Source organism: Galendromus occidentalis, unplaced genomic scaffold, assembly GCF_000255335.2.
Source record: "Galendromus occidentalis unplaced genomic scaffold, Mocc_1.1 scf7180000077474, whole genome shotgun sequence".
In the NCBI taxonomy this organism is placed as follows: Eukaryota; Metazoa; Arthropoda; class Arachnida; order Mesostigmata; family Phytoseiidae; genus Galendromus; species Galendromus occidentalis.
In genome coordinates, this window is record NW_003805462.1 from 493116 (window position 1) to 515087 (window position 21972).

The 21972-nt window shown below is 50.9% G+C and overlaps 4 protein-coding genes across 4 annotated transcripts; 2 read left to right on the forward strand and 2 right to left on the reverse strand.

Moving 5' to 3' along the window:
- The first annotated feature begins 201 nt into the window (after positions 1–201).
- On the forward strand, positions 202–1668 carry LOC100898852 (Ubiquitin carboxyl-terminal hydrolase). Its single transcript, XM_018640112.1, has 3 exons — positions 202–308; positions 460–854; positions 1004–1668. Exons 2-3 carry the CDS (start codon positions 462–464, stop codon positions 1256–1258), a joined length of 648 nt encoding a protein of 215 aa, XP_018495628.1. The 5' UTR covers positions 202–308; positions 460–461; the 3' UTR covers positions 1259–1668.
- Positions 1576–4101, reverse strand: LOC100903037 (pancreatic triacylglycerol lipase). The gene is made up of 7 exons (XM_003744705.2): positions 3886–4101; positions 3576–3784; positions 3294–3491; positions 3046–3157; positions 2229–2880; positions 1922–2095; positions 1576–1819 (listed from the first exon to the last, which is right to left on the reverse strand). The coding sequence occupies exons 1-7, from the start codon at positions 3956–3958 to the stop codon at positions 1729–1731; spliced, it is 1509 nt and encodes a 502-aa protein (XP_003744753.1). The 5' UTR covers positions 3959–4101; the 3' UTR covers positions 1576–1728.
- A 244-nt stretch (positions 4102–4345) lies between these two features.
- On the reverse strand, positions 4346–6462 carry LOC100898998 (pancreatic triacylglycerol lipase). Its single transcript, XM_003744760.1, has 6 exons — positions 6355–6462; positions 6050–6247; positions 5832–5943; positions 4998–5691; positions 4672–4833; positions 4346–4540 (listed from the first exon to the last, which is right to left on the reverse strand). Exons 1-6 carry the CDS (start codon positions 6460–6462, stop codon positions 4360–4362), a joined length of 1455 nt encoding a protein of 484 aa, XP_003744808.1. The 3' UTR covers positions 4346–4359.
- Positions 6463–7993: 1531 nt separating this feature from the next.
- LOC100899142 (major egg antigen-like) lies at positions 7994–8614 on the forward strand. The gene has a single exon (XM_003744761.2). It carries the CDS (start codon positions 7994–7996, stop codon positions 8612–8614), a length of 621 nt encoding a protein of 206 aa, XP_003744809.1.
- Positions 8615–21972: the final 13358 nt, after the last annotated feature.

A 21972-nucleotide genomic window follows, 5' to 3' on the forward strand; every position in this document is an offset into this window, starting at 1 on the left:
CAGTGACGGCACTACACCATCAGGACTTCTGATATCGCAAAGGATTAATCCTGATCCCCAGACTCCTCTAGACCATGCTCTGACCCCTTGCCGGCCCTATTTCGCAAAAGTTTCATCTCTGGCCGCCCCGCTTAGCAGACGACCACCTGGTGGTCGTCTGCTCCCTTCCAGGCTCTACCGTATCCACCGACCGTTGTTTGTTTCCTCGCTGACTGTCTACTTTGGACAACCGGCAGCCAGGGGGCGGAACTCATCGACGTATCATCGGATCATCAGTAGAATCGAGTTGAAAATAATCAGTATTTTCGGTGAGTTTCCTCAGTTTTAGGCATTCCTGATGGATTTACGAGCTCTTCGTCGATCTCTCTATGAACTCATCCGCTAAGCTGCGTGAAGCTGGGACTTCATGTACCCGGCATCCGTCACTCCATGTAAAGGGTCCTTTTCTCCACTTTACAGGAATGTCCTTACGATGGTTGGCTCTGGAGAGCAGCCCCGAAGTTCTCACGAAGTATATCCATGAACTCGGCGTTGACGAAAAGTGGTCGTTGGTTGACGTTTTTGGCGTCGATGATGAGCTCTTGGCCATGGTACCGCAGCCTGTGGAGGCTCTGCTGCTTGTTTATCCTGTCAAAGGCACTGAGCCCACTACTGGGAGTGACAATCCGAAAGTGTTCTTCATGAAGCAAACCATCGAGAATGCCTGTGGAACCGTGGGACTCCTCCATGCTCTCGGGAACTCCAAGGCAACTTACAAAGAGAACAGTGCCTTGGAAAAATTTATGAAGAGTGCGAAGGGTAAATCTCCTGACGAGATCGCGAAACTCTTGGAAACCAGCGAAGAAATCGGCGAGGTTTGTGCTGGCGATTAGACCCTGGAGAGCATCTATTCGTACTCGTCTGGAATGATCCCGCGCGAGGAGATCACTCTTCTGCCGGAGAAATGATCCTCCACATGCTATCTTGAATTAAGTGATGACTGATCCCTTGTCGATCATTTCAGATCCATGCCAGCGTCGCCCAAGAGGGCCAGACTTCGACGCCGAGTCTCGAAGAGAACGTCGATCTGCATTTCGTCGCTTTCGTATTGGTTGATGGTCACATATACGAGCTGGATGGACGGAAAGATGCACCGACCCAACACGGACCCTCAGACGAAGCGAACTTCCTCAAGAATGCGGCTAAAGTTTGCAAGACTTACATGGAGAGAATGCCCGATGTCTTGAGTTTCTCATTGACCGCATTGGTCGGGCAGTGAGGAATCGCCGACGGTAAACCGTTCGTGATATCCACGTCACATTGAGCACAAGGAGGAGACCAATAGAGAGACATTCTGGGAATGCTGAGTTCCTGTTCAAATTCTACCGTACTCGACCTAAACAATCGATTAAGCTCTCGTTAGATCTCGGTTGCACTTTCTATGAACAGAAGAGGCGTCGCGTCATTTGTCCTTCGGATCTCGAGAGATTCACTAACTGTTTCGCCGTCCTAAAGAAGAGTGAGTTCTTGCGGCGTGCGGACGAAAGAAATAGGGTCGATGGATGAATTTGAAGATATGTACAAAGCTGAAATCACTCCATGCCGATGTATCTTCGACACTTTCTGCGAACGATTTATTCTCAACTACTCTGGATTTCGAGGAATAAAGGGTGAACTGTTATCTTTACGTGGCTGTTTCACTAGCCGGCCGATATTCTGTTTCCAGATGATATCGATGTGTGTATTCGGCTAGCAGAATTCCTCTCTCAATTTACTAGGGTAGCGGCTCTCCACCGCGCTGATTTTCGGGCAGAAGAACTTGCTGAGTTTCTTGAGATCCCTGGTTGAGAGGAACAGGAGTGTTAGAGATTTTTTCCCGTTTCGAGCCCAATATATTTGTTATCAGAAAGTTCTCGAGCTCAAGCCTGGAGGAGGGTCCTACATCCTCGATTTTGTCGCCGTCATCGGAGTGAATTTCAGGTATTTCACGGAGAGCTTCGGTGCGAAGAGCAGTTTCTTGCTCCGATAAGTGAGGGTTATGTGACTAACGTCCTCGAGGGGTATCTCGGAGGTGATAAGGTATCGGTACGCCGCTCCTGGCGTGAAGTCATCACCGCTGAAATAGGGTCGAGGGAAGAGTCTCAATGCTGGTCTGCCGTACCTCGCAGGTGGAGGAGTCCCACATCCAACGGGGTCCCTGATGGGCAGCATGCGATCATCCCGCTGTCCAAGCCGCTCTTCCAACTCACTTTTCCTGCTTGAGTTCGAATTTCCGTGATATCCCTCTCGCCATAGCGATCTCTATCGTCACGTCACCCGAGACTTCTTGGAGTCTTTTCTTGGGATCCCTGAGCATTTTCATTTCGATATTGTAGTGATGAAGACAGAAAGGGCTCTTGGGTCCCGTTTTGAAATACATTCGAACAGGGTCGTTCGACTTCTTCCGGAGCCCGCCATTATGATTCGCATCGTCCAAGCTCATGACGGCGCAGCGTGAGCCATCGCTTCCACAGTCAGAACAGTAGCCTCTTTCGAAAATCTCGTAGTTCTGACAAGCGAAAGCAATCGGCGTACACGTCGAATTCACGACCGAGTTTTCGAGGAATTGAATCACATAGTCGATTGCGCGCATGTGGTTACAGGCCGCGACGGTTCGTATGCCTTCGAGAATGTTTTTGTCTTGGATCCGGACAAAACGATCGTTTAGGTTGCATCCCGGCATGTGTTGGCCGCCATTGGGATAAAAATCTACGTCGCCGACGGCGAGATCCATTCCAAGGCCCAAATGAGGCACGAATGAAGACGAGTCCGTGTGGACGACTTCGACGAATTCAGCGTCGGTGTTCGAAAGACGCGCTTGCGGAGGGCAGAATTCGAACAGCGGCTCAGCGGGATCGAGAGCTGGATAGATGCAACGGATTTATGGCGGATTAGACCCAGGCACGTCAATTAGCATACCGAGGAAAATAATGATTGGGGGGTTGATAATAATCGTTCATCGATGTTACTCAATTTCCTTAATTAGAATAAATTCAGGGTCGCGAGCCCTCCTCTCCCCGAACTCACAGGTTATCCTCCCCAGGGTTCCATTCAGCCATTTACCGGCAAAGCCGACGACATGCGCACCGAGACTGTGTCCGTAGGCGTGCACGGTCGATGGGGATATACCGAAAGTTTCCTGACGGATACAACATAAACGAATCAATTGCGTTGTTATATAATAGAAATATGGGGATAATTCCCAGAACTGAGCCGTTCATTACGAAATGCACCCGTATGTTCCTAGCACGCGGGACTTTGATGTTTTCCAGTACCATTAGTTTGGTGACAAGGAGCCCGATCTCAGCACCGACAAGCCGTGTGTTCACCGAAGCTTGAGTGTACGGTAAACCGTTCCCTCCAGTCCAGTCCACAAGGATGACGTTGAAATCTCCGTTTCGAAGGAGAGCGTCTTTCATGATCGTCATCCACTTCCCCAGGAAAACATTGTCAATCCAGCCGTGCACGATTATCTGCGGAGCATCTGCTTAGCTCGAGCTGAGCCCGTAGAGGAAACCCTAGTTTATTTCATACGGCGGCGTCTCACGGTGACTTACCATGGTGCGTCTCGCAGGATCAAACTTCGTGTTAAGCAGGACATCGCGTTTGATCTTGTAGCCGGGAATCTTCTGCTCTTCACCGAAAGATTCCCGAGAGAAGAACAGAAACTGAGTATTTATCGTTTCTCGTGGATCTGGTTCTGGATTCAGCGGTCTCTTGGGACAGTCCCTCAAAGGGATACAGCGCAACTCCCCGAAACAGACCTCTGGAAATTCGAGATGGTGAGTTTACGCGGCATCGAATAGCAGGGGACCACTGATTGCGAGCCGAGTGGGGAATCCGCGAATGGAGAAATTTCCTGCGTACCATCCTTCCTCGCGTTTAGGCCGGGAGCATTTGCGCAGAGGAGTAACACTAGCAGCAAGGCGCGTCTCGCCATGGTACCTGCAATCGTGTGTCGACTGAACGAGACGATTCCCGTGTCGAGAGCAAGGAATCGACGCGAGACGCGATTTCGACGGATTACGCGGGGCTATGAAGGGATTTGTCCCGGGCGAACCGTACTCTCGCTCTGAAATCTACAAGAGCGGAATACTTAATAGCTCTATCCGGCGAGCTGCTCAACTTGACGATAAGCTCAAGCGATCTTGACGGTCTCTTGCCGACCCATTGTTAGAAACAAAGTATGACGCGTGCGTGTCTTTGCGAGAAAATTCAACTGCCAGGCAACATAGGTCGCGCAGCCATTCCGACTGAACCACACTCGGTTTCCCGAGAAAAAATAACTCAAACCAATGAATTTTGAGCCGGGAGCGAGTCCCGTAGGCTGTTTAATCATTTTCATAAAAATCTCGGCACATGCAAAACAGTTATATGCGGTCGAATTATGGTGATGTGATGTACAGACTTCTGTTCATCGGTCCTTCGGCAAAACTCCTCTTTCAGGACAACGAGGAGCTTCTTCGGGATACCGGCTCCGCCCGGTGGAGGGCAGAAAAATTGCTCTTCCGCCGTGAAATTCCTGTGGATTTAGACAGACATTGACTCTCTAGTCTTCGCGAGCATCTCCATGGCTGCCCAGGAATGAGGAATCGCACCAGAGTCTCGGGCAGTCGAGGTGATAAATTGATCCTCCATCCTCCAGCATCTTACCGCGAGGAAGTCGATCCGGTCATTGTTTTCATCTTCAAGTATTTCAAAGGGAGCATGGACGGTCTTTCGATTTCGTGGGTGAGTCCTATCGACTGGATGTCTTGAACGGCTTTTTCAGAGTACAGGATGTTCCGATACACAGCTCCGGCAGAGAGATCGTCGCTGCAGGAAATATGACGATTCAGGAACTTGGGGATTTCATTTTTATCGAGGCTAATTTGCCAAATAACGACTCCCCACGAGGTAGTTGTAAGATTCGAAAGAAGAGTATTGGTCTGCATCAAAATTATCGGCTCGGAAAAAGTGAAGCGACCCTCTCCACTCACGCTGCGAGCATCAGCTCGAAATCTCTCAATTCGCCGTTCCTCAACTTGACGATAATCTTCAGTCGGTTCGGCGGGAGGGGAACTTCGGACTTCGGTTTCACGAAGACGAACGGTATCTGGGGTAAGATGGCTGTCGGGGAGCTTCCGATGGAGACTTCGACCTCGTAAGGATGCAAGCAGAAGGGCGCTTGGGAGCTTGTCTTCAGGAATAACTTGAGAGCGCCTTCGGTCTTGTTGCTGGGTATGTAGAAATCTCCTTCGTCTCCGAGCCCCATGATCGAACAAAGAGATCCATCGGGACCGCAGTCAGTGCATTGACCACTTTCGAATAGTGAATAACTCTCGCAAGGAAAAGCGATGGGACGGCAGGTTGAGTTCATAGCCGAGCTTTCGGTGAAATCCACCACATAGTCCACAGCGCGCATGTGGTTGCAGATTGCTCTGTCCCTTGCGTTTTCGAGCGATTCGTTGCTCGAAAGTCCTGGTTGACGCGGTCCGGACTCGCATCCCGGCATATTCGACCCGCCATTCGGGTAGTAATCGATGTCGCCTACTGGAATGCTCATTCCGAGACCAGTCGGTGGATCGAAAGGGTCGGCATCCGTATGGATGACTTCGACGAGCTTTGCATCGGAATTGGTAAGTCGAGCCGACGGGGGACAATACTGGAACATGGGCTCAGCGGGGTCCAGGGCTGGTGATCATTTGGAAAAAATCGAAATTGTGAGGGAAACAAACGATCGGCCTCCCCTGAACGGGGCTGAACCTCATGGCGAATAGACGACTCCTCATTCTATATATTCATCGTGTCGGGATAGGTGTCCTGTGCTAAACCTGTTATCCGTCCAAGGGTCCCGTTAAGCCATTTTCCGGCGAATCCGACCGCGTGCGCCCCAAGACTGTGTCCATAGAGATGGAACGATGACGGAACCGTTCCCCGAACTCTCTTGAGGAAAGAAAAAATACCAATCGATGGAGTAGACGGAAATCAGCATCCACGGACGCTTTCCGAGCAAAGGATGAGCGTTTGGTTCCGTCCGCTGCTTACTTACGCCCAGCTTGCGGATCAAAAGTCCAATTTCGGCACCGACAACTCTCGAGTTCACAGCAGCCTGAATATACGGAGGGGTGTTCCCGCCCGTCCAATCAACGATGATGACATTGAAGTTACCCAGACGCAGGAGAGCATCCTTCAAGGACGGCTGCCATTTGCCAATCTTGAAGTTCTCGATCCATCCATGAACAAGCACCTAAATTTCGGGAAAATATGGAGTCGAAGTCTGATTTTTCGGACGGATGGACGAGATCTCTTTAATCGACGCGACCAACGGGATTATATTGGTGATGAGAAACTTACCACCGTTTTCTTGCTCGCATCGAATGCGACTTTCCGTAGAACATCGGAGTTGATTCGGTGGCCCGGAATCCTACTATCGTTAGCCAGCGAGGAGCGCGTGTAAAACATGAATGACGTGTTGATGGTTTCGCGAGAATCCGGCGACGGATTCTCGCATCTGGCGGGACAATCATTCAACGGGATGCATCCCAGGTCGTTATAGCAGGACTCTGAAATTCACCGAGGAGTGCACTGTCAAACTTCGGTGGAACTTTAGATTCCTTGAAAACAGCAGCACATATGCTCAGCATCGAGGACCTTGGGTGCACGACGTGAAGGCGATTCCGAAAGCAGTGAGAACCAAAAAGGAGAGGCTTTTTTCCGCAGTCATGGAGATTCCACTGAGATCACAGTGTTGAGAAACGCGGATTCGAATCTCGTCAAATCAGCAAACTCCTGATCTCAACTCTTCAAGAGTCAAACACCTTCCGGGCAAGGAGCGGGGAAACAGTTTCTCCATATGGTTTTTTCGGGATGCAAAAGTCAAGTTGCGCTCGTGATTGTAGTTCAAAAATCGTTTCGGGAGCGATGATCGTGCCTGTCATGCGTCTGGAGATCACGCCATAGTTAAGTTTATCGACTACCGCGCTATCGTGGGCACACGGGCCGGCTTCGGCATGAGTCGTTGAGCATGCTCTTCCCACACCCTCGGATCGGATCTACGGCAGGGAGACATTATGTGCATTCATCCCAAAACATGGATCTCCGAGCTGTGTCTATGCGGCCGAAGAATCAGCGTAAATTCTCTCGAAGCGTTGATTCCCCTCAAGTAGCGATAGCAGGGAGAAGAATCGATCGATTCGTCTATGCATGCATGACATATCCCTTGCAGTAGAAGAACGTGTCATTCGTCATAGAGCGGAGAAGGAGAAATTCTACACAAGTCGTCGGATATCGTCCTATCGGATGCTCAAAACGTCATACGGTGGCTTTCCGGGCGCTCTATGATAGTAACCCAGCCCAATAGGTTCGAGTCAGAGAGACTCAGCATGAGTTTAACCACCTCCCGACCGTGCTAAGGAAAGCAGCTGAGGAAAGTCTTCACTCCCAAGAAGCCGTTTTTACTCGGGACCAGTTGCTGTCGTCTCGAGTACCAGACTCATGACTCCGGTCACTGGTATGCTAGAAAACCTTTCTCGAAGACAAAGTGATTGCGGATCATCGACAAGAATCTATCGAATTGCCATACATCTACCCAATTAGATCCAGTTACGGTTCTAGTCTTCTACGAGTTCACTGACGGCCGGAGTTCACGCGCTTTCTCCGACTCCTCGTCGATGAATCAATGCCAAGGCGTGAGAGACCATTCTCCTCGCCGCTCGCTCACGATGGTCATCATGATTTCCTGATGAATCGTTTGCACGGCGAAGCCTCCCAGTCGCTTGTTCTCAACAATAAAGAATTTCTTGGGGCTGACGTAGGTTATTTAAGACCTATGAGACAATCGGAATGCTTTGGCGTTGCCCACACGTGATGTCACCGAGCATCGTAGTAGGACCCGTGACTCAAACTCTACCGGTACGACCCTTCTTAAACAGCGTGTTCGAGCGGAAGCCTCTCAAACTTGCTGAGCGACGCAGACAAGCCAGACATCTCCGGAATGTTCGAAGAGTGCTGTCAAAACGACATGAAATCGTGGTTTGAGAAACACATTCAACGGATGGAGGACGAGCTCCGATCCCGGAACTGTTACGTGAATGTCGACCCCCAGAGAAGTCAGCGAGTATTCGAGGAGATCTTCATGAGCTCGAGTCCGAGATCACCCGCTTCATTCCAAGAGAACGATGAGCCCCGGGTCCTCTGCGAGCTTCGGACAACGCCGGATCGATTCGCGCCCGAAGATGTCTCGGTCACCGTGAGGGACCGTGAGGTGAGCGTCCACGCGAGCAAGAAAGTGCTGTTCGACGATGGATATTCGCTGCAAGAAGTCGTCAAAAAATTCAAAGTGCCGGAGGGATTCGCCCTCGATCGATTGCAAGCCCAATTGACGGACTCGCGGCTCATTATCAAGGCTCCCGTGGAGAAAAGAAATAACAACATCACGATCAAGGTTGTCAGAGTACCCGATAGAGACGAGAACTTGAAAGAATCGTCGGCCGGGAAAGAGTTCAACGCCGAGAATCAAGAGAAAGAGATCGACACTTCAACCGCCGAGGGAGTTGAAGAGCACCACGTGACGCTGAAGTTGTACCCGAAAACCCCGGAAACCATTATCAAATAAAACAGTATTCCTGACAGTTGCTGCTTCGTGTGATCGAGTCTCGACGATGGCCTGCGAGACAACTCTTCGGGCCTTCTCGTGAACCTCATATCTGACCGCGGGGATGTCAAACTGTTCTCCCGATGAAATGTAGTCACCAATGCCTGGAATCGCGATTGTAGGGCTCGTTTAGTTAAGAGACGATGATTCCAAGTCATGTTCCGCCAGGTCCCTGCCTGATGTCTCTGTGGGGGTTTCCTTAGCATGCACTTCGCCGGTAGGCTTCATGGATGCGAAATCCTGCGAATGGTACTGCGTCATGAGAAATATCCGGCGCGAAGGAGAACGCCGCGTGTTTGCGGCCCTTGATCTAGTGGTTTGGGATTGATGTACCTCAGGCTCCACACGGCCTCTCGGATTCGCAGCATCTTCGTGGAGAGTGCAGGCCGTCTAACGAATTGAATCCACCGCACCAGCTGAGCGTGACTGAGAGTCTCGGCAGGGCGGTAATGTGTGGAGACCATCAGAGACCCAGCTGCAGATCTAGGACTGGAAATCTATCGATATGCTGATGAATCCGTCCCACGTGAAATGCGATGTGCACACCGGCCCCAAGCCCCATTCCGAGTTGTTTCCAGCTGAATCGATGCCCGAAGTAGATAAGAGAAGTTGTCGACCGTCCTAAAATGATACGACGATTTTTTCCGGGGTCATCAAACAGCGAGTTTACATCTTGATCAAGAAACGATTCGTTGTAGACAGGCCCTCGCTGCATCTGACTCCAGTCAGGGTGCTTCCAGGAACCCGTTCCTCGCCGAGACCGGGGGACCCGAAAGTCGCGCTCATTCCAGAAGTGAGATTCTCGGAGTTTCTGAACACCTTGACTTTTGCCCAAACAAGGCCTGAATAGAAGAACAGATTCAAACCGGCGGACGTCCGAAACTGGCCTCAAAATCCGGAAGTCCGATAAGTGGACATTCTCGCAGTTCTGAAGGCAAGAGAAATTGGCATCGTCGAGTAGTCTCTAAGAGCCCAAAATGATCAAAACGGGAATTCGCGAGCGTCAAAAAAGCATGAGTATACAGTATACATACGGCATGGGCATGAGTCGGCGAATCACGTCTAGGGCAATGCGGAGATCGGAGACGTCGACAGATATTGGAGGATACTCGTATAACTTTCTTGTCTGGAAAATATGTCATTCTCTGCCTGTCCCGGCCCGTATCCCCGCGATCGATGAGCACTAGAAGAGCAGCGCACGAATAATTCTCTCAAACTCCCCCGCGCTCCTGGGGAATGCCGGGAAAACATCGTCGTTGCTCTCGGTCAGAGTTAGACCTCCGACGCCGAGTCTGCTCTTTAGTTCTCGGAAACAACGTTTGACCAGAGTCTCGGGAATGCTGCCTAGAGAATATGTGGAGAAGGTCTCCTCGGGGTTCTTGAGTGGTAAATTCAGGGACGACCAATTCAGCACCGAAGAAATACCCGAACAAGCATTCTCGAGTACTTCGGGTGTCACTTGTTCCTCCCTCAAACTAACAAGTTTCGGAGCTTACTGGGTTCTCTTGTCAATACTGCTCATATTGCTTGCCTTCCTGGCCAGAGGGCATTTTTTCCCTGAAGGATGCGAAGACAAAGGGTGAGTTTGCTTTCATGTTCCTTCTGCCGTTACTCGACAACGACAAGCAGACGGAAGTGCTCAAAGCTCATAATATAGACTTCCGCATCTCGGCAGGGATTGGGCAGTCATATTCACGAAGGAGAACGCCAATGCGAATCCGAGGCTTTCCGCAGTCAGGTTCACGGGACCGTTGGAGGCGATGATTGTGAATGAGACAATCGAAACGATCGTTTCTGGAACGAAATGGACTGAGCCGGACGATTACAAGGATCTGGTGTACTTCGTCTCGATCTCTCACCATTGGAAACCTGGAGCTGTCAGATGGTCCAAAGCTCAATTTCCGACTCTACTCGATCCTCATTACTGAAACCTTCCAGGCCCGCCATCGAGGGAGCGTACCGAATGATTGCGTATTGCAAGCACAATGACACACCTTTGAAATTCTTCTATTTCTCCGACGCCGACGCGACTCTGGTTAAGCACACTTCTGCGCTCTTCAAGAGCTCGCGCTTTCTTCAGGTGGAGGAGCCACTCGACAGGAGAACAACATTGCATCGAGGTCAGAACATCTCAGCCATCAGAGAATGTTATCGCTCCTCCCGGATTCCGCTCATCGCTCACTCATATTATGGTCTCCTACCATCGAATAGCCTACTTCACGTGGTTGAGCGCGGCGAGCTTCGTTCACTGGAAGGACATGTCCATGAATGCCGTAATCGACTTCGATGGCAGCGACCTCTACGTCGCGTACTATGCGGAGACGATCGACGAATCCGAAAAGAATCCTTTAGTCACCTACGAAGAGAATCGCTTCTCCCTCTTAACGAAACCCCTGAGCTGGAGGCATCTCCTGGCTGATGCGGGGAAGGATAAGGCTGACCACTGGCTGGCCGCGTGCTTCCACAGCACTACGGACGAATCGATGGAACTCGTTAACCTGGAACTGTTCAACAAGATCACGAAGCCATTCGATCCCTCATTTTCCAAATGCCTGGGCGCCACGTGGGCGCTGGTTTCGACCCGCGCATCCGAAGGGGGTCCGACTTATCTAGACTTCGATTTTCCTGAAGATCACAAAACCACCTACTTGATCCACCGGAGAGGAGGTTTTCATTCGGGACATGAATTAGCCCAGCGAACGCAAGCCTTTACAGAGAATTCGTTCGTGCAGGCTGCAGAGATAGGTGAATACCTTCAACGAATCGAGCTCCGATGATTTTCAGGCAGGATGAATAGATGTACCATATGTATATGTTTCGTGGGTCGAAGGCGAGATTCGTTGAGGGCCTCGAGATGGAAGCAGACGCTTCAATTCGATAACTCGCGCGATGCTTTGCAGAATGTAGCAATTCTTCGCTCGGAAGGAATTTCTTCTGCGCGGAGTACGCTCTCTTGCACTTCATCTCGCAACTATGGCAAAGTGCGACAGAGTTCCGTGTGAGTAGATTTGATTCTCGCTTCGAACTCCACCGCTTCACGGGATCCGCTCATTCTTAAGACGGATGGAGAGCATCGGCTATTCACATCATACCGAACTTGAATGACAAAACTCGCCGAATCCCGGGAGCATGGAGCCTGACACCATCGCTCGAAAAAAAACCTATCCGGACTTCAAGAGGTCTTGGCTCATTTCCCATGAAATTTCCCTCGCTCCCCCCTTTCCGATGTGGGGTTTGAGTACTCGTGTCTGAATTGCTCCCTCTACCTGACTAGAAAAATAGATCTTGGTTCTGCTACATCAGATTCGGACAGTTTCAAACCATTTGATTTTCAAGGTCTTGGACGGCAGCCAGGGCTCGACTTTGAGCTGGGTCCACGGAGCGGCGTGGTTGGAAATCTGCCGGATGAAGGTGAAAGCTCGAGAGAAGGACCAGGAAGGTTGAGCGGCTCCTCACGAGAATTCGAAGCAGTCATCAGTGATGACCCAACGAGAGATTCGCTTATCGAGAACCTCGTCATTTACATCAAGAAGGCTTGGAGCAAGCGTCCTCCACCTCAGCCACACCGGTCGAGCAGTCTTCCGCTATGCATGTCGATCGCCCGCATTGAACTTCAAGTTGACCGCTGCGAGAGCTATAAGCGCGAAATTCCTTCAGTTTCTCCCTCCCGACTGGGTCGGACCGGACCATATTCTCAGTACCATATGTGAATGAGATCCTCGATAAATGCTCTGATATGTCGGTGATGGAACCGTCTATGGATCAAACCAGACTTCCATTCGATTTAACGATACGCAGGGGTTCCCGGTAATGGTGGCAGATCATACCGCTACTCAATAAGATATCGCTCACACTCAATAAGTAGACTTTAGTGAATGAGCTCGTAGCTATTCTCGTTTCGGCCGCTCCACGAAAGCTTCCGATGAGGAACGGGGGCTCTGAAATGTCTGGGTACTGGGTCATAGTCCGTCCAAAATGCATCGTCCTGTAGCAGACGAAGTAAGGGCTCTGCGGATCACAAGCCGTGAAGGTCTGCGAAATCCGGATTCGCTCCGGTCACGAGCACAGCCTCGCTCGAAGATCCGGATTGTGGGTCCATCATCGTTTACGATCGGAGTTAATGGTGGTCAGAGAATATTTAGAAGCACTCCGACGGCGATACGTATCGGTCCGCGCAGACAAATGCTCGAGAAACACCCTGGACTGGAAGCAGTGTTTGTCTTGTGTGATCATATCCAGCCTCTTGCTGATCCTGATCGCAGGAGCTTTCAGGTCATCCGTGGGGGATTTGACATGTTCTCGGGCGGAGTGAGTTTTTCTTCGGGGCCGCTCCTCGGTATGGTGATTCGACAACTTCATCCAGCATACCATCGTTCGGCAGGGAATATGCAGTCATAATCACGAAGGAATGGAAGAATTCCACCCTGAGATCATTTACGGTTACATTCATTGAATCATCGAGAGAGCTCGTCGTGGAGAAGACGATTGACGAAGCGGTCCTGGAAACATTATTCACGTATCCGGAAGGGGCCCGCAAGCTCATGTGAGTCTCTTATTCCTTCCTGGATCATTACGCAATCTTCATCATGTCCTTGGAATCATAAAACGCCAATACGTATGTCGCGTCAACCACCCTAGATATACATTGGAGCGAGCCTACGGAACCGTTCCTTGGTGCCGGCACAGCGACACGCCAGCGAAAATAATCCTTTTCTACAGACCGGCCGCAGAATTGATTCAGGTCACTACAGAAGTCTTCGGAGCTTCCCGATTCCTCCAAGTCGAGGAACCCGTGACTTTGTTGAAAGAGGGAGCTAGAGGTTCGTTCATGAATCATGAGGTCATCTCATCTGAAACTCCATCCCTGCCGCGATTCCTCCCCTTCAAAGCAAGATCTCGACTCGATATCCACCCACAGAGTATCTTACGTGGCTCAGCGTCGCGAGTCTCCTGAAATGGGAGGAAGCGTCAATTGACGATTCAGCTGTGATCGATTTCGACGGCAAGCACGTATATGGAGCGTATCGATACGCGTCGAACCTCGGCGAAAACTGCACGGATCACAGATCCTTCGCCAACCGACTGGAATCCTTCGGGAGAAAATGTTTTTTCGCAACATCTGCGCCGCTCCGTTGGGGAATGCTTTTGAGAAAAAACGAATCCAATCTCCTGCCCTGGATCGAGTCGTGTTTCCATAAAGAAGCGAATTCAACTTTGAATTTCGGTATCGTGCGGATTGACGTCCGCCCCGATGCTCGCCAGCCCTCGTTCAACAAGTGCAGGAAGGCCACCGAAGAACTCTTGCCCTACGATGATCTCCTCAGGCTGGATTTTCCGAAAAAAATCAGAAATACCTTCTTCATTCAGCGACGGGGGGCTTTCAAGATTGGCTGGGAGCTGGCCAAGAGGGAGGACGGCATGAGCAAACAATCTTTCAGGGAGCTCGCTGAAGAATGTGAGTATCAGCTACGGTCTTGCCTGAGAGCTAATTTGAATTCCCCGTTGCTCCAAGGATCGTCCTCAAAATCGCTGGCATGCGTCCACTGAATGAGACGCGTAGCCGCTTCCAGCTTGCATCTCGCTCTCGCGCGGAGCAGAATTTCAATGCGCCGAATTCTCACTCATGTCCCACGTTCTGAACTTCAAGGAGAGGGATTCGCATCTCTTCGTGAGTAGATCCTGTGTTTCCTCTATTTCCGTATGCATGTCTCAGTGATCTTTATACAGGATGCGAGAGCGTTCCATTGCCGGGAATTTATGATTTTTGATTCAAACTTCAAGTTCATCGGGAGTATTAGAGGACAGCAAGTCAGCTATGTTCATGGAGTCGCCTGGCTGGAGATTGTTCATAAAAAGACAAAAACCTTGTTGTGATATCGAATGTTCGCTCGAGGCGTAGGATCGGTGAAGTAATTCGGTATCTAAGGGATGGTATGGATACTGGACATTCGAGCATCTTGGACTCGGCAGGGTAGTTTCTCCGGCGGCTCTCATCATGGAGTCATCACTTAATATCCTCCCAGCATGGATAGCATAGCTAAATTAGGAAACATTTCTCTACCGAGAGACGAATGAGGTCTGCGTTGATATTGGGACGAGGAGCGGACATGGAAAGCGGATACTCGATGCAATGTTGTTGGCCCATTGCATAGAATCAAATTCAACTATTTTCCCGATAAGCAACACTCAGGTGGAGTTCCATGTCCACATACACGATCGTCCGGAGGCGGTTCGGTGAGAGGGATCCAACCCTCGGCTCGTGCTGGCGAGACCTCGGTGCCAGAACGAAAAAGCGCGGAAATCTTCGATCGAACATAGTGTGATTCTTTAGAGCAGTGGTTCCCAACCTTTTTCTCCCACGGAACCCCTAGGGGTTTCGCAGGTAGACTTTGGGGTTCCGCGCAATCCGCCACGGAACCCTTGGGTTCCGTGAAGCCCTGTTTGGGAACCTCTGCTTTAAAGACTCCGAGAAGCGGGAATTTTCTGGAAAACTCTAAAGAGCGGAGCAAACGAACGGAGGGGTACGTGCGCTCAGGACAACCTTGTGACAACGAACCATACTACAGCGAACAAGTACAAGGAACACATCTTTCCGCCTCCTCTGCAGGCTCACCATGGAAATTAGGTTGGAGAAAATCCGAGCTCCTGAGCTAGGGAGTTCATTGAGCCATATCCTGAATCGATGTCGCTCCCGCTCCCGAAGGGTTCCCTCTCCCGCTTAACTCGTACCAAGCTCTCGACCCGCTTTCATCGAAAGATTTCTTCGGTCGGCCCATCTCATACTTACTTTCCGTTCTTCGACTATAGCGGCCCGGACCCTGGTCAGTCAACGGCGGTGCCTTCTCGGTAGATTGGACCCGCTCCGGCCATTTCCTCCCCATCTGGTTCCTCGATGCCATGGGCTTGGTTAACGGGCCTGTCTTCATCTGCGTCGAAATCTCATCGCCTTTCGCCCATTTTCCGCCTCGCGTATGTGCGATATTCCGCACCTGATAATCCACTCCGCGAGTTTCCTCACTCACAGAAAATAGATTCTCCAGTTGGCGGCCCGAGAGTTCTTCGAGAATGAAGAAAATAGAAGCTTCAAACGTTCTTCACTCAATTCGAGAGAACTTCCCTCTCGAGAAATATATAATTCTTCAAGCTCCGAACCTCTCGAAGATACCAAGGGGCCTGGTCCCGCGGTCAAAGGGCTAGGTCTTCTTTGGGGCCTCCATCCCGGACCTAATGACTCCCGCCGGAGAGATAAGATCAATCCTCTTGCGGAACCATGATGCGGAATAGAGGCTCGACGTATGTAATCCATCTTCACAAGCGGGAATAGGGTCAGTAGGTAAAAATAATTGGAGAAGCTCTTGTCTAGCGCTCGGGACGTGCATGAGAATGAACAGAATCGAACAGACGAGCACTGTCTGGACGGCAAACAATCCCGAAGGAGCGGCGACCCGAATTCATTCCCTTCAATGGGGAAAACTTTAGAGCAACTCTAGCAGGACTCGCTGGAAGGGGGTTCTCCAATGGACGAGCTGTTTTATCGGGGACAGAGAATCGACCGGCATGTCTCTCATTCGGGGGCAAACGATGACAGAGGAATCCGACCTTCGGCGGACGAGTTTCCTTCCCATGGAAACGACACGGGGTTGAATCCCCTCGGCGGGGCACAGGGTGGATTATTTGGAATCATTGGGTCGTCGCTTCGTTGTTGTCCCTCGTCCATGGAGAGATGATGGGTGAGGGGTGAGCAGAAGGATTCATATGACAATATCGTCGTTTTCGCTTTTTTCGAGAGCAGAGTAGGTTTCGAGAAACCAAATGAGTGCGACTTTCCGAGGTTTGTGTCTGGTCGAATCACAGTCACGCTTTCGCGCAAGAAGCTCACAGGAAGACAATGTCACGCATCTACGAAACAAGCGACTATGAAAACTCATTGAGGTCGAGGGGGACGTACAGATCAGGTGCTGAAGTTTTTCTGCCGCGGTGTCTCCGGGTATTGTCGACACCTCTTATTTCATTCCTGTGTCTCTACAACCATCTATTTATCAATCCGTCAGGTACAGGTACTTCGGAAGACCTCGATTCCTGGGGGAGCAGTCTGCCGAGATCTTATAAAGTTATGTTATCCATCATAGTAGTGTCAATCGTAATCGCTGTAGTCATGCTACTGCTCCCAAGCACTAGCAAAAGATGGATGGGAAGGTGGGTCAGATTTTTCTTCAGAATGTCACATATGAGCACGACAGACGGTACATATATTCAAGGAAAATTGATACCCATTTTAATAATTTCCGTTCGGCGATCGAAGTGGTATTTCGGTAATCATAAGCAAAGAAAGCAAGGAATCCTATCCAAAACTTCATATCATATCATATGAATTGTCTCAAGGCGTCTTCCTCCTTTCAAATATCCTCGAGGAAGAGTTCAGGGAAGCTCTCTGGACTGACACCGACGAAACCCCTCGCCTCGAGTGAGTAGGAACGATATTCGCTCGCATCAGAGTAGCAAATTGTCGAGAATCAGAAGTACGTCCGACTTGTGACTTGTGAGTGCGTCTCTGCTGAGGTGAACCTCCCATGGGCTTGTGGGTCAGTGGATCGTTGAATCGAACATGGGGACGCAGAATCGCGCAGTTTCGGAAGTTAATATGCTTCTCTCCACAGGAAGATTCTTCAGAGGCTCTACAGATTCATCCCGAGATCGAAGCGCGACAGGACCCTCCTCAAATTCTACTCCCTGTATGGAGCTGATGCGGGACAAATCGAGAAAACCAATAAATTCTTTAAGGAATCTGGCTTCTTCACCATGCAAGAAGTTGTGGAGTTGATCGACCCAGGCACTCAGAGTGAGTTATCGAAAGTTCGTTTTTTCCGGCTTCCTTTGAATCCAGATCGTCCGATAATCATATTGTTCGAGAAAGAATGGCTCTTTCCCGACAGCGTTCTTCACTTGGTTCAGTTTGATGAATCTACAGAAAGCGAATGAAGAGACCATCTACGAGAGGGCTCTGGTGGATTATGACGGTGAATTCATCCGGTCAGGCTATATCTCGAACACGAGCAGCTGCGGAGAACACGAGTCAGCTCGCGAGTATGCGTCACCTTTCGGGAAAATTTGTTTCATTGTCGAAACGTTCTCTTTGAATTGGAAAGTACTGCTGACTCAACCGCCGGAGAGGTTTGATCGGACAGGTTGGCTCGAGAGCTGTTTTCACGGGAATGCGAGCTTCGATATCATGCACGAGGATTTCAAATTCGAGATCAGGAGAGGCAGCCGTTTGGCGAATGGCGAGAGTTGTATCATCGCTTCATATCACTTACTGCCACAAGACGTAATATACCGTTTCACGCCGGCCGTCAAGCTCATATATCTAATCCACCATCCCAACAGAGGCTTCAAAATCAGCGGGGAAATGAAGGGCATCAGAGCAGGATTCCAACAAACCAGATTCAGTCGTTTCGTCAACTTCGGTGAGCTTCCTCATCCGAGGAATCGTACCTCTTAATATAAGATATGTTCTTAAAGTACGTATTCGCCTTCCCTCTTAGTATGCTCGAGCAATCCGACTTCGAAGAAACAAATGATCTATTGCGCCGAGATCTCTCTCCTCTTTAATATCATCCCCTTGCCCGAGGAGGCGGCTCTATTCGTAAGTGATGTACACTCGAATTCCAAGCCAATTCTTGAATGATATGATGGGAGACGGCATCTTCTCTCGGGCAAGAAGTTCACGCGGTTCAACACCGCTCTTCGTTTATAATTTCAGGTCGTAGACGAGATTGGAGGTCGCAATATAAGTTGGATTCATGGAGCGGCAGTCAGAGATGTCGCAATGCTCCAGTCCATAACTTGATGCGGGTCTTGCCTGAGGGGACCCGACCGGACTCTACCCGCTTCCCAGAGAGGGAGAGGTCGAAGCCGTGATCTCAACTACTTTGAACCCCTTCGATGTGAATATGCCGGAATAGAATGAGCTCCTTTTTTGAATGAGGCGCGCCCCTTGAGAGCCCGGAGAGCCGTCAGATCTGCGCTAGCGGAGTACATGATGTATCGTTATGCTCCCCGTGACGCGGTAACATCATACCGCTGACCCGGGAGCTGCATATGATCCATGGGGCCGCACGGAAAATTTCTCCCATTCCCGAGAGTTTTCTCCCATTTTTCTTTCTCCCATTCCCGTCCCGATGGCAAGCCCTGAGCTCGTATTTATCGTCCTCGTTCAGCCGAAACCTCCAATGTTGTGTTCGGCCCCTGTGTAAATATTGAAATAAGAGTCAACGTGGAATCTCCATTGCTGTTCCTTAGTTTTCCCATACTTCATGGAAGGGAATCAGGATTTCAGTGAAATCTCTGGGCATTATTCTCAGATGGTTATTCCGAGAGCTAAGAACGAATGGTTTTGCCTTCGGTAATTGACTACAACGCCTAATGGAGTTCTGTCTGCTGAGTAGGGCGATTCTCTCGGAGATTAGTGCGTTGTTTCCAGCGAATTCTCCCCTCACAGACGGTTTTCCAGAGACCCAGTCGGCCAATGGCTTCCGAAAAACTGCTGTTCGCCGTGAGTCCTTCGCGTGACTCTCTGGATGGCTACGACGGACGTGGCCGACCCAGTAGTTGCTCCTACCGCCGACTCGACCACCGAGTCAACTCGAAAGGTGATGGCGGCATCGGCTGGGCCGGCAACCGAGTTTTCACCGAACCGTCCGGATCGCCAGGTCCGAACGCTTTTTATCGGGCCGCCGATGAGAACGGATCCGGGAGGTCATAGCTCACAGCTAGGGCTCCCCGTCAGCAGTTGAGAGCAGGAAAACCGAGATGAGGAAGACAAGGAGTCCGAAGCTTCTCTTCAAAGACCGGCGAGCCATGGTTAACCTCATATATCCTGAATTTCGCTGATACCTATCATGCGTTCCGTTCGACTGGAAGTCTCGCGTCGTGTCTACGCTCGATGCAAGTGTCAACCCGGGCTGATGATGGCTTAGAGACCCGCGGAAGAACTCGGAAAACACATCAAAGGTCTCCGGGACAGCCGCGTCGAGATTCATAGGGAATCTCGAAGGGCTTAGTTAGCATCTCATCCATGGGGTACACGAATCTGATCATCTGTATCCCTCAAGGACGGGCAAGCCCGATCCGGCCGGCTTGCCGAAATCACGGGAATTCGCCTAGTCGACGCACCAGTCCTGGTCGATCCCTAAGAAACTGTCGAAGGTGAGCCGGAGCCGCCGTAGAGTCGGCAATGAAATACCAGGGCGATGACGGTATTCCTCTCGGGAGGCGTATCCAGTCCGCAAATCAAAGATATCCCGGAACTCCGTAGTGTCTCCAATAAGAGAGTATTTATTTTTCGAATGAAGCTTTCGCGATCGATGGCGCTTCTGGATCCTCCCTGTCAGCGGAGACAGACGAAGATGTTATCCGAATTTCGAGGGAGCACTAGAAAAACTTCCCCAGATCGAACGAAGCGCGGCTCTCGGCCAAATATTGAGGGACATAGTGCATACACGAGGCGAGTACGATCGCTCCGGACATCAGCGCTAAAGCTTCCATGAGAATGTTTTTCATGCTTGTGATCTTGGAGCTTTTGTCAGGGGCTGGGTTCGCAGGGTCGGCGGCTCGTTTTGCGCAATCGAGAATTCCGTCGCCGTCGATATCAGATCTCTCGACTGGATCTCCACCGCGACGAAATTCTCGTGGCGAGCCCGAGACATTCTCCGCGACGGGATCCGCCGGCTGGAGTCCCTCGGGAAAACTCGCGACACCTGGGGGCTGCGTTGGAGTCGAAGGGTTATTCTCCAACCAGGCGGAGACAAAGTTTATCGTTTCTTCAACATTCCTTGCCGGCTCCGCAGGGAGAATTGGCGAACAGCGGCTGCTCGATCGGAGAGTCCCTTCAGTGTAGTCACCACAAGCGTGCTCATGGACGTTTTCCTCGTCGTGCCGATGGCTCCCGGAGCTGTACGCACTCGACGTGGCGTTAGAAACAATCGAAGGTGCAAGATCCGGTTCGGAAGCGTCACTCAACTCCTCGTAGAGATCCGCTTCATTTTCGCTGCTTGCAGTAGTCCCAGAGCTCCCGCTTCCGGTGGTGAGCCGGACTCCCCTCTCAGCGACCCCAGGCTCCGGGAGGAAGTCCTTGAAGGCATTTTCATCAGCGTCGGACACCGTAGAGGCGGAACTCTGCCGGCTTTGAAAAACGTTCCTTCGACAATCGAGCGGGCTCTCGGGCGGTTGAAACGTCGGCGTTGGTGTCACAGGTGCATGGGGGTTCGAGTTTTCCCATTGCTGAATTTCCGAAACGGGTTTGAAGGTAGATCCCGAGTACTCGGCTAGTTCTTCGGTGAGAGACTTCTTCGGCGGAGCTCGGAAATGAGGGTCGCACCGTGCCACTGAATCTCTTGATCGGAGTGGCTCGCCGCCTTCTCCCGATTGTGACGCCGGAAGGACACCACGGATTGGCTTAATGATTCCGCGGCACCGTTTCTTCTCGTATGAGTTTTCCTCTCTGAACACCGGCGAGACATTTCTCCGAGAAGCCTTCTCTTCAGCGGAGTTGAAGTCATGATATCCTCCATTTTCGTCCGGGGGAGCGCTGCCGCCAGAGAGGCAGTATCTGTACTCGTTCCTTCCATGGGAAAAAAAGGAATCCGACCTATCGTGGGGATTCATTAGCGATCGAGAGCGCTCGGCGTGCGTCGCGGTACCTGGATCACTTTCCAAGGCTGATCCTCCAGTAACCTTGGTCCGCGATTCCGGCACAAGGGGGACCCACATCGCAGAAACTGGAGATCGAATAGATCTCGCGGAACGCCTCTGAGGCAGATTCACTTCTTCGACGCAGCTCGTCCTCAGAGGAAAGCGTGGGACTTCATTATTGTCGACCATCGCATCACATCGGGCGGAATGGGAGATGAGAATGTCTGCGGCAAACTGCATATTTAGAGATTTTCACGCGAATCTTTCCTTTCTATGGAACTCCTGACTTTGATTCGGAGGAACAGAATTGAACAGTCCGACGCTACCGATTTCTCTATCCGGAAGATCGATTACGAGAGGATCGGAATCGAGATCATGAAACTGATAGCATCATTCATCAATCCGATTGGCTGACGTGATGCGGAGCCGAAGTCTTTCCCATGGAGGGAATGGGAATCTCTCTGACGCTCTCTGAGATTGCCCACCGCACCCCGCCGCGCCCACCGAACCCCGCCGTGCCCCACGAAAATGCGCCCTTGGGCTTCTTATGGAGCTTCGCAGGTCGAGATAGAGGAATTCTGGTCGAAGCCTTACCATACTCTGGAGACCTTTTTTCTGTCAGCTCTGAA

What these genes read in the sequence shown, in the direction of transcription:
- LOC100898852 (XM_018640112.1), top strand. Translation starts at nt 462, where the DNA reads ATGTCCTTACGATGGTTGGCTCTGGAGAGCAGCCCCGAAGTTCTCACG. An exon ending in CCAGCGAAGAAATCGGCGAG is followed by an intron (nt 855 to 1,003) that starts GTTTGTGCTGGC and finishes CGATCATTTCAG; the next exon opens with ATCCATGCCAGCGTCGCCCA.
- LOC100903037 (XM_003744705.2), bottom strand. Translation starts at nt 3,958, where the DNA reads ATGGCGAGACGCGCCTTGCTGCTAGTGTTACTCCTCTGCGCAAATGCT. An exon ending in CCTAAACGCGAGGAAGGATG is followed by an intron (nt 3,785 to 3,885) that starts GTACGCAGGAAA and finishes TCGAATTTCCAG; the next exon opens with AGGTCTGTTTCGGGGAGTTG. An exon ending in ATCCTGCGAGACGCACCATG is followed by an intron (nt 3,492 to 3,575) that starts GTAAGTCACCGT and finishes GATGCTCCGCAG; the next exon opens with ATAATCGTGCACGGCTGGAT.
- LOC100898998 (XM_003744760.1), bottom strand. Translation starts at nt 6,462, where the DNA reads ATGTTTTACACGCGCTCCTCGCTGGCTAACGATAGTAGGATTCCGGGC. An exon ending in ATGCGAGCAAGAAAACGGTG is followed by an intron (nt 6,248 to 6,354) that starts GTAAGTTTCTCA and finishes CCCGAAATTTAG; the next exon opens with GTGCTTGTTCATGGATGGAT. An exon ending in ACCGGATCGACTTCCTCGCG is followed by an intron (nt 4,541 to 4,671) that starts GTAAGATGCTGG and finishes CTAAATCCACAG; the next exon opens with GAATTTCACGGCGGAAGAGC.
- LOC100899142 (XM_003744761.2), top strand. Translation starts at nt 7,994, where the DNA reads ATGTTCGAAGAGTGCTGTCAAAACGACATGAAATCGTGGTTTGAGAAA.